The following is a 14877-nucleotide window of genomic DNA, read 5'->3' as shown; positions in this document are numbered from 1 at the left end:
ACAAAAAATGCTCTAGAGTTGTTATTTCATTGGAAATTTATGTATTTACTACAACAGACATGCTAGAAGAAGCTAACAATAATGTTACTGGAGACTTTGTTTTATAAATTGAGAGCATGCTTGTGGCAGGCTTGTTGAGGCCCAATAATTCCATCTAGTAATAATCCACTGCATTACATATAGTAATTAATCACATTAATGGTAAAATTGCAGTAATGAAATCCCAAAGTTAGTTAAGAAAAGAAGCTCAATATAAAAGTAATAATAGGACTTTTCCACCGCCACTAACTCCAGTTCTTTATATACTTTCATTTTCTCTCTAGCCCCACCATTCCTGAACAATCAGTGCCCGATATGATAATTTGGTTCTCTACAGTCAGGTAGGTGGTGTCAGACTGGAGCAGGCAAAGGCCATGATTCTGAGTTCTGACACTACAGTAGATGCTTCTGATTGGAGCTTAGAATCATACCCCATTTCCAGAACATCCATGAGACCACCTACTTGATACTAGAGAACCTAATTATTAACTCAGACACCAAAACTAACTGCACCGACTCAGGAATGGTGGGAGCTAGAGAAAAACTCCCTAGAGTAAGTGGGGGTGAAAGCTCTATAAATGTCCTGTTGGTACCAGCTTTGTGATTTTGTTACTAACCCTGCAATCTGACTTAATATCATGATTCACAAACGTTAGGTTCTTAATAACTTGTGTGACTCATGCATCAGATCAATGTGTTTTTTGCTGTGGATTCTTACTAGATTAAAGTAACGAAAACTGACAGGTTCTTTTTAAAAAGTTCATTGCATATCTACTGACAATCACATATTTTCCCAAATTTATTTAAGACAGGTCACAAATAATAATTTCCGATTAATGTAGTTTTGTTATTAACCTGTGACATGATTTCCACAGAGGAAGATGAGATATAAAAATGTGTGAAAACCGTGGCATTACTGGTCATCTCTAAACTATAGTAACTGTCCTAGAGAATCAAAAACAAATAATAGCACACTAAAAATTAACTTTTATTAATATCAACGCTAAAAGTTACCAAATCGAAGCGGCTTCATATAACACTAGCCGAGTGGCAAGGCACGTTACGCTCAGAATCATTGACAGGAGTATATATTATCTGTATACACCTTAAAGTCCTAATAGCCTCTGATGAACTGGTTTATGTTCAGTTCAAACGCATCAGACTGAATGGGGGACTCATTTTAGTATGTTTATCCACTATTGTGTGTTTGTGACGGTTAGACATTAGTTATGGTGTAATGTAGGCCCTCAAGTTAGTGGCTAGTTAGGGATCTGGTCGGTCCTTTACTGACCCCCAGCTTGCTTTGTGCGTTTTGTGTGCACGTAACAATATTGGTGTGGATGTGGTGTTATGTGAACTATGTTTTAAGTGGGACCTGGATATGACATAGTCTACTAGAGGGTCTCACTGTACCTATTATTACACGACTACCACCTAAGTGCACACTACTTATATGTCTCCATCCTCTACACCCCCTATGATGTTTAGCATCTCACAATTGAACAGCTTTCTATTAGGTAACTTTTGGCATTGATATTAATAAAAGTGAATTTTTAGTGTACTATTATTTGTTTTTGTACTAGGTCTGTACACATAGCTCTCATCGTGTTAGTTTACTGTTGCTCTAACTATTCTAGAGAACTCCAATTTAGAGATGGTGAGATAATGGGTCAAGAGAAGACTTGAGATATTTCACAATATGTGATAACTGTGCTTACACTTTATCTCTTGTCATGTCTAAACTAGTATTTCTTAGGTTTCCTGTCACGCCTGGTCTGAAATATTCATAAGAACTAGTTATATGTTCCAGAAAGTAATTAATCTGTATATCTCTATCTATGGAAACTGTACATAAGTTTTTGGGCGTTGTTTTATTTTTAACTGCTTAGCATTTTATCATAGAAACTAGAGATCCTTGGTAGACGACTAAAGGTGCCTTCCAAGATCAAACCATTGATGTATCCTTAGAAAAGGCCATCTATAACAGATTTAGGGCAGCTGATTCCAATAACCCCCACTGATCTGCTATCACGTGAATTAGGAAAAGTTGCAATAACCTACACAAGTGAATCTATGTAGATGGCTTGCTGCATAGCCAATGAAGTGGATGCACTGCTCTCACCGCATCCCCAACTAGTCAATCAGCAGGAATGCCAAGAGTCAGATCCCTAATGATTGGATATTAATGGCCTATCCTAAGGATAGAAAACCAGATTTATTGCCTTTTAAAACATCCAGCTTTTATAATAAATAAAAAAAATACTAATCTGCACCAGTTTTGCATGGCTACATGTGTGCCAAGTTATAGTTCAGCCATTCCGTCAGTATGGTGTCTCTAGTACTGAAAAACTAGGTAGATGAAGTTTATGTATTCACACGCCACCTTACATTATTGTCCTTTCATTTACCTAACTGCACCTACACATTTTGAAACCTTGAGAGAATATTCATATAGATATTCCTAAAGAGAATTTCAACCCTATGACACATAAGAAAACAGAAAGTCATGTATAGGCACAACTGCAAGAAAACAGTATGTTAGAATGGATGGTTTATTGTTAGAATGGATGGAAAGGTTTAAGTTCACTACCTTTTGTGCGAGTGGGAACTTTAATAGATGTTGAACTGATAGAAGAAGCTAAAGAAAAGCGACGGGCAACTTCTTTCTCCTTAGATTCTGACTCTGATGGACACAGATGTATAGCAAGAATTTGTCAAAATATATTACAGTAGGTAACTTTGTAGTGAAAGATCCAAAAGCTTCTTGTAACATGAACAAACATATGCATTATGTGAACATGAAGGACAATGACATTCATCAAGGCGATGCCCATCCTAACAACAACCCGTCAATTCAGTAGCAATAAAGCATATATAAAGAAATATGTCCTACAATTCCACAAGGGAATTACTCACTGGTACAGTGTTAGCAGCACCTTCACAAGTCTTTCTTACTGACACCAGCATAGTGACAAAATAACAATAAGCAAAATGCTAAACTATATTTCTCTTAAAGCAATAGCCAAAGAGATGTAAAACAATATTTATTAGGAGCAAAAAGTCTAAATCTAATTTAGTTTCTGAGTATTACTGTAGATTGCCCTTTCATTGTAAATCAATTTGTATCTTACGCTTGGGAGGCCTGTGAGACATATGGCGCAATTATTTAATTTTTGATACCACTGTTATCAATCAGCAATATGCATCTCCCAGATGTCTACATATCTAGTGCAAACACATTTTATCCTTTAGACTTTGCAATGCTATTGGCATTAGTCGTTTCACTAGTTTGAGCCATCTGGCCAGGAACCACATGCGTATTAAACACAATTTGCCATACTTTTGCTTGCTGTTCTTTCCTGGGCAGTACAAAAATGTACATGTAATTTATGGATTAAAACTTTATGAACATAAATATATTTAAATTTGTAGACAACTAAATTTAAGGCCATGCACCAATTTTGGCTTCAACTCACCATGTCGCCCTGTGACTCCTTCACTTATATTAGTGAAACTTGGTCAACACACAGACCAAGTTTTAGGCTGGGGTCCCACATAGCGTAAACCCCACGATTTTTCCATGGTGGATATGCCATGACAAAAACAGCAACATTTACAGTACCTGCAAAGAGGATGCTAGCTATTTCCAAAGAAACCACTAGTGGAAAAAAGAAGCGAATGGCTCCCATTGAAGTCAATGGAAGGCATTCTTTTGAGGCGGATTCTGCGTCAAAATCTGGTCCAAAAAACCCTGTGTGAACTTACTCAAAAACACTTTTATCCCATCATTGTCCTTACCAAGGCAATATATGCTTCTAAACTAAGTAATGCCCTGTTCACATCTGTGTTGGTATTCCGTCCGGGGGGAGTCTGCATGAGGACCCCCAAACAGAATCCCAAACGCAGCTGCAAGTGGTGTGCCAGTGAAAGCACATGGACCCCATAGAATATAATGGGGTCCATGTGCTTGCCGCCAGATCTCCACAGGGATCATCCGGACAGGAAAGTAGTTCACAATCTACTTTTCTGTCCGCATGATTTGTGGCAAGCACACGGACCCCATTATAGTCTATTAGGTCCATGTGCTTTCACTAGCTCACCACTTGCCGTTGCGTTTGGTATTCTGTTTGGGGGGTCCTCATGTGGACTCCCCGGACAGAATACCGAACGCAGATGTGAACAAAGGGTAACAATGGTAGAGAATGGCAGACTGTATGCATGGATAGCACACTATTGTAGAGGAGGTTATATATGTAGTATTGTATTTCTCTATTTAATTTCTTCCTTTTAGATAAGAATTGCTGGATTGTCAGTATTTCCAAGTTTCTAGTTGTTGCTTTTCTTTTATTGTATTTGGACTTTTGCTTATACAGCAGTATACATCAGTGGTCATGAAGCAAAATTCTTCACAGCTTTCTATCTTTACAAATATTTTTCTTACTTGTAAAGTATGCAAACCCATAATACACATTGCTGCATACACATAAAGCCACAAATTATTGGGATATTATGTTACATGTTTATGTGGGCTTGTTTTAGAGATACTGTAAAACTGTCTGAGATGATACATGTCCATAATTAACTGTTATATTCACACTTCCTTAAATGTCTTTTCTACGTTCACATTATTACCCCATGTATCAATGAAAAGTTATACCTGTTTGTGCCTACAACATATATGTGTCTCCATGGTATGTAGGATTTTTTTTTTTATTCGAGACTATTTGCAAAATTTCTTCCTTTCATCTTGTTGCATTAAATCAATAACAAAAATGGTTGCAAACATGGGGGGGGGATTAATTCATGATGAAAGAAGTGCAGACTGGTCATGAATTAGGCGCTTCCTCCCAGCACCCAGCACTGATAATAAATAATTGAGTTTAACGATAATAAATATGGCATGGTTGGTAGCCTCACCCACACTCTATACCCAGCACCACTCCTTGTGACTAATACCTAATCACAAGTAATAGTCACAAATCACTAATCTGTGACTATTTTACACCACAAAAGTGTAATGGATTTGATTAATCTCTACCATAGTCTATAAACAGTGGAAACAGAAACCAAGGTGTATGTATTATTTTAAATTTTAAAGGGTTGTACCATTAAATACATGTATCCTATTTCCACAGGATAAAGGATAAGCATCTCATTGCTGGGGGTTCATCATACTTTTCCCCCAGTACTGAGGAGAACATGGGAAACAGCATGTCCCCCATGCCTCACCCAATGTGAATGAAGCACCAGCTTGCTTGCCCCATAACAGTGAATGGAATGCCAGTAACGCATTCACACTGGCACTTCACTTACATTGAGGAGTTATTGCTGACTGATGCCAAGTATATAGGTCATGATGACAAACATTCTCATTGCACGGGCACTGTTACTGTGCCCATGAGATCAGGAGATGGCTGAAATACACAGCCACAGCCCTACTCTTACTGCAGCAAATAAAAGGAGAGTTGGGAAATCCTAAAATTCGATAGGCAAGGCAGGACAACCCAAGGTCCATGGAAAAAAGCAGGGCTGTCCTGCCATACTTCATATTATTATACCTAGGTATAACCTATAAACTGCCTGAGTAGTCCTAGTACCACTTATAGATATATGCAGGTGCATTATGGTTAAAAAATGTAAAATAAAAATCTCTTTACGGAATTAAAAATAAGAGATGTTAAAAAAGATCAGAAATCATCTATAATAACCTGGTATATAGCATAAAAAATTTATATGTAGCAAATCATGGCACTTACATAAAGGCAATATATATATATATATATATATATATATATATATATATATATATATATATATACACTCACCGGCCACTTTATTAGGTACACCTGTCCAACTGCTCGTTAACACTTAATTTCTAATCAGCCAATCACATGGCGGCAACTCAGTGCATTTAGGCATGTAGACATGGTCAAGACAATCTCCTGCAGTTCAAACCGAGCATCAGTATGGGGAAGAAAGGTGATTTGAGTGCCTTTGAACGTGGCATGGTTGTTGGTGCCAGAAGGGCTGGTCTGAGTATTTCAGAAACTGCTGATCTACTGGGATTTTCACGCACAACCATCTCTAGGGTTTACAGAGAATGGTCCGAAAAAGAAAAAACATCCAGTGAGCGGCAGTTCTGTGGGCGGAAATGCGTTGTTGATGCATTGTAGGTCAGAGGAGAATGGCCAGACTGGTTCGAGCTGATAGAAAGGCAACAGTGACTCAAATAGCCACCCGTTACAACCAAGGTAGCCAGAAGAGCATCTCTGAACGCACAGTACGTCGAACTTTGAGGCAGATGGGCTACAGCAGCAGAAGACCACACCGGGTGCCACTCCTTTCAGCTAAGAACAGGAAACTGAGGCTACAATTTGCACAAGCTCATCGAAATTGGACAATTGAAGATTGGAAAAACGTAGCCTGGTCTGATGAGTCTTGATTTCTGCTGCAACATTCGGATGGTAGGGTCAGAATTTGGCGTCAACAACATGAAAGCATGGATCCATCCTGCCTTGTATCAATGGTTCAGGCTGGTGGTGGTGGTGTCATGGTGTGGGGAATATTTTCTTGGCACTATTTGGGCCCCTTGGTACCAATTGAGCATCGTTGCAACGCCAAAGCCTACCTGAGTATTGTTGCTGACCATGTCCATCCCTTTATGACCACAATGTACCCAACATCTGATGGCTACTTTCAGCAGGATAATGCGCCATGTCATAAAGCTGGAATCATCTCAGACTGGTTTCTTGAACATGACAATGAGTTCACTGTACTCCAATGGCCTCCACAGTCACCAGATCTCAATCCAATAGAGCATCTTTGGGATGTGGTGGAACGGGAGATTCGCATCATGGATGTGCAGCCGACAAATCTGCGGCAACTGTGTGATGCCATCATGTCAATATGGACCAAAATCTCTGAGGAATGCTTCCAGCACCTTGTTGAATCTATGCCACGAAGAATTGAGGCAGTTCTGAAGGCAAAAGGGGGTCCAACCCGTTACTAGCATGGTGTACCTAATAAAGTGGCCGGTGAGTGTATATATATATATATATATATATATATATATATATATATATATATATATATATATATATATATATTCTCAAAAAACCCTGTCCTTAAAGTCAAATTTGGGGCAGTCTTCAAGGGGATAATTTTATTGATAAGCTATGTAACACTTTCCATTTTGCAGAAGTTGTGTCTGTCATATTTTCCCGGTGTTACAATGTTCCCTTTCATAATATTATTTACATGGCTTATTTCTTCCTCAATAGATAACAGTTGGTGTCTATGTGCGTATCTCAGTCATATATTTACATACTTTTTAGAATGTTTCTCCTTTTGATGTACGCTTGTCCTCATTATTTTACTGTACACTGCTATGTGGGATGCAGATTTTTTTCGCAGTTTTTTCAGTACTTCTTTTTTAGATTTATCATATATTTATATGCTCTTTATCAAACAAATAGTACAAGTAATAAAGCAACACTGGTGACAGCATAGGTTGTATATTTTACATACATAGTTAAGGCAATCAGTAGGCACAATGTGAACTAATACAGTGATACCTATTAATGGTGGTTTATCTATTAGCTGTAACATGAATGGGGTTAAGCCCCCATGTTGCAGAAAAACAGCGTTTTTTGGCTCAAAAAAAAAAAAAAAAAAACACAACAAAATCTGCAACAAAAAAAGCTGCGTTTCAGCAACATGGGAACTTAGCCTTAAAGATTTTTTGGTAATGTTTATTAGAATTTTCCATGTTATTATCTATATTTAAGAAAAATCATAAAAATCTTGTACTTCCAACTCTTGCCACTAAGCCTAAAATAGACTCACTTCCCGTTTCCTGGAAATGGAGTATGGGCCATAAAAGCAATGTTTCTGAGAACTATGGGAGAGTTTCCTAGACATGCTCCATAGCTTGTACAGAGGGGAAGTAGATAAGCTGTTGTGAGAAGGTAACAGGCAGAGTGCTGGAGTCCAGGTATATCAGCCCCAGGTTTCTAACATGTGTGGTCCAGGGCAGATCTGGAGTAGGCCTCAGCCCAGGTGTAGATTACTGACCCATAGAAGGCTGCAGAGCCTACAGTTCATGGCAGTTTCATGAGGTGAAAGGAGGTGTATTGGTTCTGTCCTGTAACCCTGAGACCCGTCAGACAATATTGCTCCTGCTTTGTTTGTGTGGCTGGACGTAAGCCACACGTATAGTTAGGTTAACGTACTGTACAGAACTTTGCCTGTTACCTTCTCACACTGTGAAATTACCTTTTGTGACTGGTGGCTTTTTCTTTTTAACATAAAAAAATAATAACATGAAAAATTACTAAATATTCTTTAAAAATATGTTTAACATAAAACCTGATTTAAAAGAATAGGTTATTTTTTGGTGACACATTCCCTTTAAATATACATTAAAAGCATTATACTGCTTATCATCAAAGTAGTTCTAAGCGAAAGGAAAAAATTACTCTGCTGTGGAAAGAAGTACAGTAGATTCATAGACATAGTCAGAAATATACATGCAGTATAATGGTTATGCTTAGTATGTATGGTGTATACTGGATAAGTGGTTTGGACATAAACAGTGATACAAGAAGATGAAAAGTGAGAGCTGATGGAACAAATTCATGAGCTTGTGGAGGACAAGACACCACAAAGTGCAAATGCTCGGGTTACCTTTGGGTGGAGCTCTGCGGTTCGAAAGGCCCTGCAAAGTGAACCTCTTTCTAGCAAGCGCTGAGCGCTCAAGGTTATGACTGGCAGGATTATCAGCTAGGAAAGAGGGAGAGGGAAAGCAGTAAAGCTGGAGGGGAGTGAGGTTAGTTAGGATATCCAGCAAGCACATAAGGTTGGAAAGGTTGGATGGTGAAGAGGCGCAGGTTCTATTTGTGAAGACAATTCCCATCATACATTAAAGGAGTCTCTGGGATTGTGACATTAATGACCTAGTGTTAGATAAGGTCATCAGTATCATATTGGTGGTGGTATGATAACCAGGGCCCTTTCTGATCAACTGTTTGAAGAGACTGTTGCATTCGGATAAGCACTGCACAGTACTGTATATTGTGTAGCAGTGGTGCTTGGTACTGCAGCTAAGACACATTCACTTGAATGGTACTGAGCTACAAACTGTCCATGACATAATTGAACGTGATGTCAGTGGCGTGTGAAGCGGAAGCAGGATGGAGGTCCCTGGTAGCACCTGCGCTGATCAGATATCCTAAAGATAGGTCATCAATATTTAATTCCAAGAAAACTCCTTTAAATGCCAATAATGGTTCATCTGTTATAAAGTGTGGAATGTACTTTAAGAAATGTTAGCTGTAACAAACAACAAGTTAGTAAATTAATCATCATATTTATTGAGATCATTAAAATGAATGAAATAATAGAAGGGATTGAAAGTTCAAGATCATATATATAAGCATAGGAAAGCATGTTGTTGCTTTAGCCTACATGCACACAACCATCTGTATGTAGCTGAACCACCACAAACTCCCATTCACTGTTCCCGGCCCCATACATGATAATACGTGGCCATATGTATGAGGTCATAGAAATGAATGGGTGAAAAACACGCTAAAACACTGACAATACACATTGTGTTCATGTGAGTCTCCTCCAGGTACTCTGATTTCCTCCTATGGAATAGATTTGTTCCATATAATAGATGAAAAAAAGTAAAAAAAAATATGCCTTGAACAGCAATAGTTTTAATATTGATTTTAAGTTCAAGGGAGATATGTTATGAGAGCAATAAGGAAATGATTATAATAATCGTCACATGACATGTACCTCAATATGCAACTCATTTTTTATCCTTTAAAATAAATGTAATTTTTTACACATTTTGAGATGTGAAAAAGAACTCAAAATGTCTGAAATAAAGGCAATAAATTTTTCTGTCTTTCTAGAGGGCAGATCAGTGGATCTTCATATTGGGGTGTTGTGTCTCCATGATGGAGCTGTATACTTACAGATCATATTCCACTGTGCATATGTTCAGCTAGAAGAATGTCCGGCACACTATATGGGGATTTACTAAACAAAATGCATCAGAATTATGACTTAATTTGTGCTAAAAAACCCCCAAAACCCTGTGTAAGGCTAAGGTCTCACGCCTGACTTTAGCTCAGAAAATCGCAGCAAAACCTGCAAAAAAAAAGAATGCTGCATTTTCGCAGCATTTAAGACTGGGTTCGCATCTGCGCTCGTTGCCCATTTGGGGATTCCGCCCGTCATTCCACTTGAAAAATGGGCAATGAGCGCATATGTGAAACCAGCCTTAGGCTAAGGGTCCACGTTGCGGAAACAAAGCTTTTTTTGTTGCAGATTTTGCTACTTTTTTTGAGCCAAAGCCAAGAACGGCTAAAAAAAATTAATGGGAAATATATAAGAAGTTCTTATACTTCTACCGTGTCCTTAAACCACTCCTGGCTTTGGCTCAAAAAAATACAGCAAAATCTGCAAAAAAAAAAAAGAAGCTGCGTTTCCACAACGTGGGGCAACAGTCTTAGTTTTTTTTTTGGTTTTTTTTTTAGCATAAAATAAAACAGAATTCTGGTGCATTTTCTTTTTTTTTTTTTAGGAAAAACCCAACAGACCCCATAATAGTCTATGGGGTCCACAGGTATCCGCAGGTAACCGCTTTTAAGCGGATTGGATTTTCATTTTTGGGGACCCCAAACGGAGCGGATTTGAACATTGTGTTACATACCCTGCACCACATAATAAAGTATTTTAGACACTTTTAGGTACTTTTACTATGGTCTAATTATAGAAGAGATTTATCAAACAGCATTGTAATAAATCTGATGCAGGCTGTCTAAATCTGCCCCAATGTCACTTACTAATATAATATTCCCACTAGATTTGCTTGTATGATGTGCCTTGTGTACATCACTCTGCATGACTGAATCTATGGAGCTCTGGTACTTCCATGACTGCTGCTGGAGGATCATATAACTCAATGTGCCCAACTGCAGCCTCTGTTGAGTAACACGGTGCATGCACTAGCTCCCTTGCTATGTACAGTATTATTCAGTAGGGACGACTGATGGATATGTTGTCACATAACCATACATCAATGACTATGTTGAGACCAAAGCTCTGTAAACTCAGTGACGCAGAGTACCCTAAACAGGAGGAAAACACTATACAAGGTACAGGCATTGGCGCAGATCTTCTCATTAAGTAAGTGACATTAGCAACACGAAACCCAGAAATAAAAGCTAAACGTACAGAAGAAATACAGTGGCCCTCACTACTGTCATAATCTTAACACATGCAATTTTATAGAAATCCTGCAGCAAACAAAGGTCTGATCTCCATCTTTAGCAGCAGCAAAGGAGTTGAACTTAATAAGACAAAATGGAACTAAGGGAAATTGTAAGATTAGTTTGGGGATATTTTATTATTTTCCTGTACATTTTGCCTTCCTTTAATTCTTCAAGTTCATGAATGGCCTTTTTTAAACTGGTACCAAAACTAAACATAGGAGAACGAATATGGAAAAATTAGACTTCACCATATACAAGATCATTTGCAGTCCGGCCTATTAAGAGCAATCAACTTTAACTAAGCTTTAATATTAAGCCCCTACTGTGCACTATAATGGATAGATAAACTGAAGGGATTCTTTTTTGCATCTACAGTATAGTAAGAGATGATGACTAAGATTGGTCATAAAGTTTAAATACATTTTTATTCTTCCCGACCTCACTTCAAACAGATGGACACTTGGCTGAGCATCCATATATTCTGATTGAGAAGACACTATTACACACCTCTGCCAATGGTTTCCTTCAGAATAAAAGAATAAAAGGAGTAGGAATGATAAGTGGCCCATAGACGTTCAATATTATTGTGCAATGTGGGTTGCACAATATTTTGACGGCGGCCCCTAGACGGTCAATATTATTGTACAATATTTTAGTTTGTACAAAAGAGGTTGTGCAATACATTGCGCAATCGCAAGCACAGCTCTACAACCACATCGTGCAAACAGTCCCTGCCAGAAGTCAACATGTTGAGTGAAACTGAATTGTGTTCCGTCATAATTGCTGTGACCGCAAGTCGTAAAAAAGGAAAGAAGAAAGGCTCGCAGAAAGGTAGAAAATGGGCCAAACAGTGGTTTACTGATGGGGAGAAGTTCACCCACAACAAATTACTCAATGAACTGAGAGTAATTGAGCCAAATGATTTCCGCAACTTTGTACGAATGGACGGAGAATTATTTGATGAACTCCTCGCTTTGGTTACACCTGAAATTGGTAAAAGGAACACTATCAAGCCCATCACTAACACAAAAAAATTGCGCAATATTGCCAACAGACGGCACAATATTATCCCTTTTGCACAATATATTTTCAAGATTTTGAACATCACACAATACATTGCACAACCTTTCAATATTGCCCACATACGATCAATTATATTGCACAAACCAAAATATTGCACAATAATATTGATTGTCTAGGGGCCCCTATAAATCCCAAAACGCCAATCCTTCTCTACCATGACATCCGCTATCAGGGAAAAACCAAGAGGCCCCGCATACACACCAGGTAGTTCAGCCAACAATAATCTAATTTTTATAGTTGGTTTAAAAAGGAAATATAAATTGTTACCCTGTAGCAGCACTCCAAACATACCAGTTAGAGATGAGCGAACACTAAAATGTTCGAGGTTCGAAATTCGAATCGAACAGCCGCTCACTGTTCGTGTGTTCGAACGGGTTTCGAACCCCATTATAGTCTATGGGGAACATATACTCGTTAAGGGGGAAACCCAAATCCGTGTCTGGAGGGTCACCAAGTCCACTATGACACCACAGGAAATGATACCAACACCTCTGGAATGACACTGGGACAGCAGGGGAAGCATGTCTGGGGGCATCTAACACACCAAAGACCCTCTATTACCCCAACATCACAGCCTAACAACTACACACTTTACACACTCAATACCACCTCTCTGACAGTAGGAAAACACCTTGAAACATGTGTATTTGGCACTTGCAGTGAGGAGAGCTTGTCACCAGCAGTGAATTTGGCCCTTGTAGTAAGTTGAGGTTGGCACCAACATTTGTTTTGAAAATCAGGGTGGATTGAGCCTCTAACCAGCAGAGTTTGGGCAAATTCATGGTGGAGGGAGCCTCTAAAAACCCCAGTTTGGACCAATTCATGGTGGAGGGAGCCTCTAAAAACCCGAGTTTGGACCAATTCATGGTGGAGGGAGCCTCTAAAAAACCCAGTTTGGACCAATTCATGGTGGAGGGAGCCTCTAAACAGCCCAGTTTGGACCAATTCATGGTGGAGGGAGCCTCTAAAAACCCCAGTTTGGACCAATTCATGGTGGAGGGAGCCTCTAAAAACCCCAGTTTGGACCAATTCATGGTGGAGGGAGCCTCTAAAAAACCCAGTTTGGACCAATTCATGGTGGAGGGAGCCTCTAAACAGCCCAGTTTGGACCAATTCATGGTGGAGGGAGCCTCTAAAAACCCCAGTTTGGACCAATTCATGGTGGAGGGAGCCTCTAAAAACCCCAGTTTGGACCAATTCATGGTGGAGGGAGCCTCTAAAAAACCCAGTTTGGACCAATTCATGGTGGAGGGAGCCTCTAACCAGCCCAGTTTGGACCAATTAATGGTGGAGGGAGCCTCTAACCAGCCCAGTTTGGACCAATTAATGGTGGAGGGAGCCGCTAAACAGCCCAGTTTGGACCAATTCATGGTGGAGGGAGCCTCTAAAAACCCCAGTTTGGACCAATTCATGGTGGAGGGAGCCTCTAAAAAACCCAGTTTGGACCAATTCATGGTGGAGGGAGCCTCTAACCAGCCCAGTTTGGGCAAATTCATGGTGGAGGGAGCCTCTAACCAGCAGAGTTGTGGGAAAGCAGGGTGGAGGGAGCCTCTAACCAGCAGAGTTGGTGGAAATCAGGGTGGAGGGAGCCTCTAACCAGCAGAGTTGGGGGAAATCATGTTGGAGGGAGCCTAGTATTAGCAGAATTGTGCAACGCTTATGGTGGATGAGTATGAGGATGCGGAGGAATTGGAGAGGTTGAGTACAGACATGGAGTTTCATGTTGGGGTGCTTTACACAGGTGGGCACAAAAATGAAGGCTCTATCCAGTGGTGGTTCATTTTTATCAAAGTGAGCCGGTCGGCACTCTCAGCTGACAGACGGGTGCGCTTGTCAGTGATGATGCCACCGGCTGCACTGAACACCCTCTCAGATAGGACGCTGGCGGCAGGACAGGACAGCACCTCCAAGGCATATAGGGCAAGTTCAAGCCACAGGTCCAACTTCGACACCCAATACGTGTAGGGCGCAGAGGGGTCGGAGAGGACAGGGCTGTGGTCGGAAAGGTATTCCCGCAACATGCGCCTATACTTCTCACGCCTGGTGACACTAGGACCCTCTGTGGCGGCACTTTGGCGAGGGGGTGCCATCAAGGTGTCCCAGACCTTAGACAGTGTGCCCCTCGTTTGTGTGGACCGGTGAGAACTTGGTCGCCTACTGGAGGAACTGTCCTCCCTGCCGCCAACGTCACATGCTGGAAACATCTCCATCATATTCTGCACCAATTGCCTGTGGCAAGCATTGATGCGATTGGCCCTCCCCTCTACCGGAATAAAAGACGAGATGTTGTTTTTATACCGGGGGTCAAGGATAGCAAAGATCCAGTACTGGTTGTCCTCCATGATTTTGACAATACGCTTGTCGGTTGTAAAGCACCCCAACATGAACTCAGCCATGTCTGCCACAGTGTTAGTTGGCATGACTCCTCTGGCCCCACCGGAAAGTTCAATCTCCATTTCCTCCTCAT

General features: G+C 40.1%; 1 protein-coding gene across 2 annotated transcripts in view; it reads right to left on the bottom strand.

Moving 5' to 3' along the window:
* The window catches only part of MCF2L2 (MCF.2 cell line derived transforming sequence-like 2), a 274167-nt gene that overhangs the window by 17442 nt on the left and 241848 nt on the right, over positions 1–14877 (bottom strand). For both annotated transcript variants that reach the window (XM_075268595.1, XM_075268594.1), the window contains exons 27-28: positions 8725–8820; positions 2630–2722 (exon numbers count right to left, since the gene is read on the bottom strand). In XM_075268595.1, coding sequence (XP_075124696.1) covers positions 2630–2722; positions 8725–8820 — 189 coding nt within the window. The remainder of the gene's footprint in view (positions 1–2629; positions 2723–8724; positions 8821–14877) is intronic.

Source organism: Leptodactylus fuscus, chromosome 3, assembly GCF_031893055.1.
Source record: "Leptodactylus fuscus isolate aLepFus1 chromosome 3, aLepFus1.hap2, whole genome shotgun sequence".
Lineage (NCBI taxonomy): Eukaryota > Metazoa > Chordata > Amphibia > Anura > Leptodactylidae > Leptodactylus > Leptodactylus fuscus.
The sequence above is the reverse complement of the archived record's forward strand: the minus strand, read 5'-3'. Positions and strand labels throughout refer to the sequence as shown.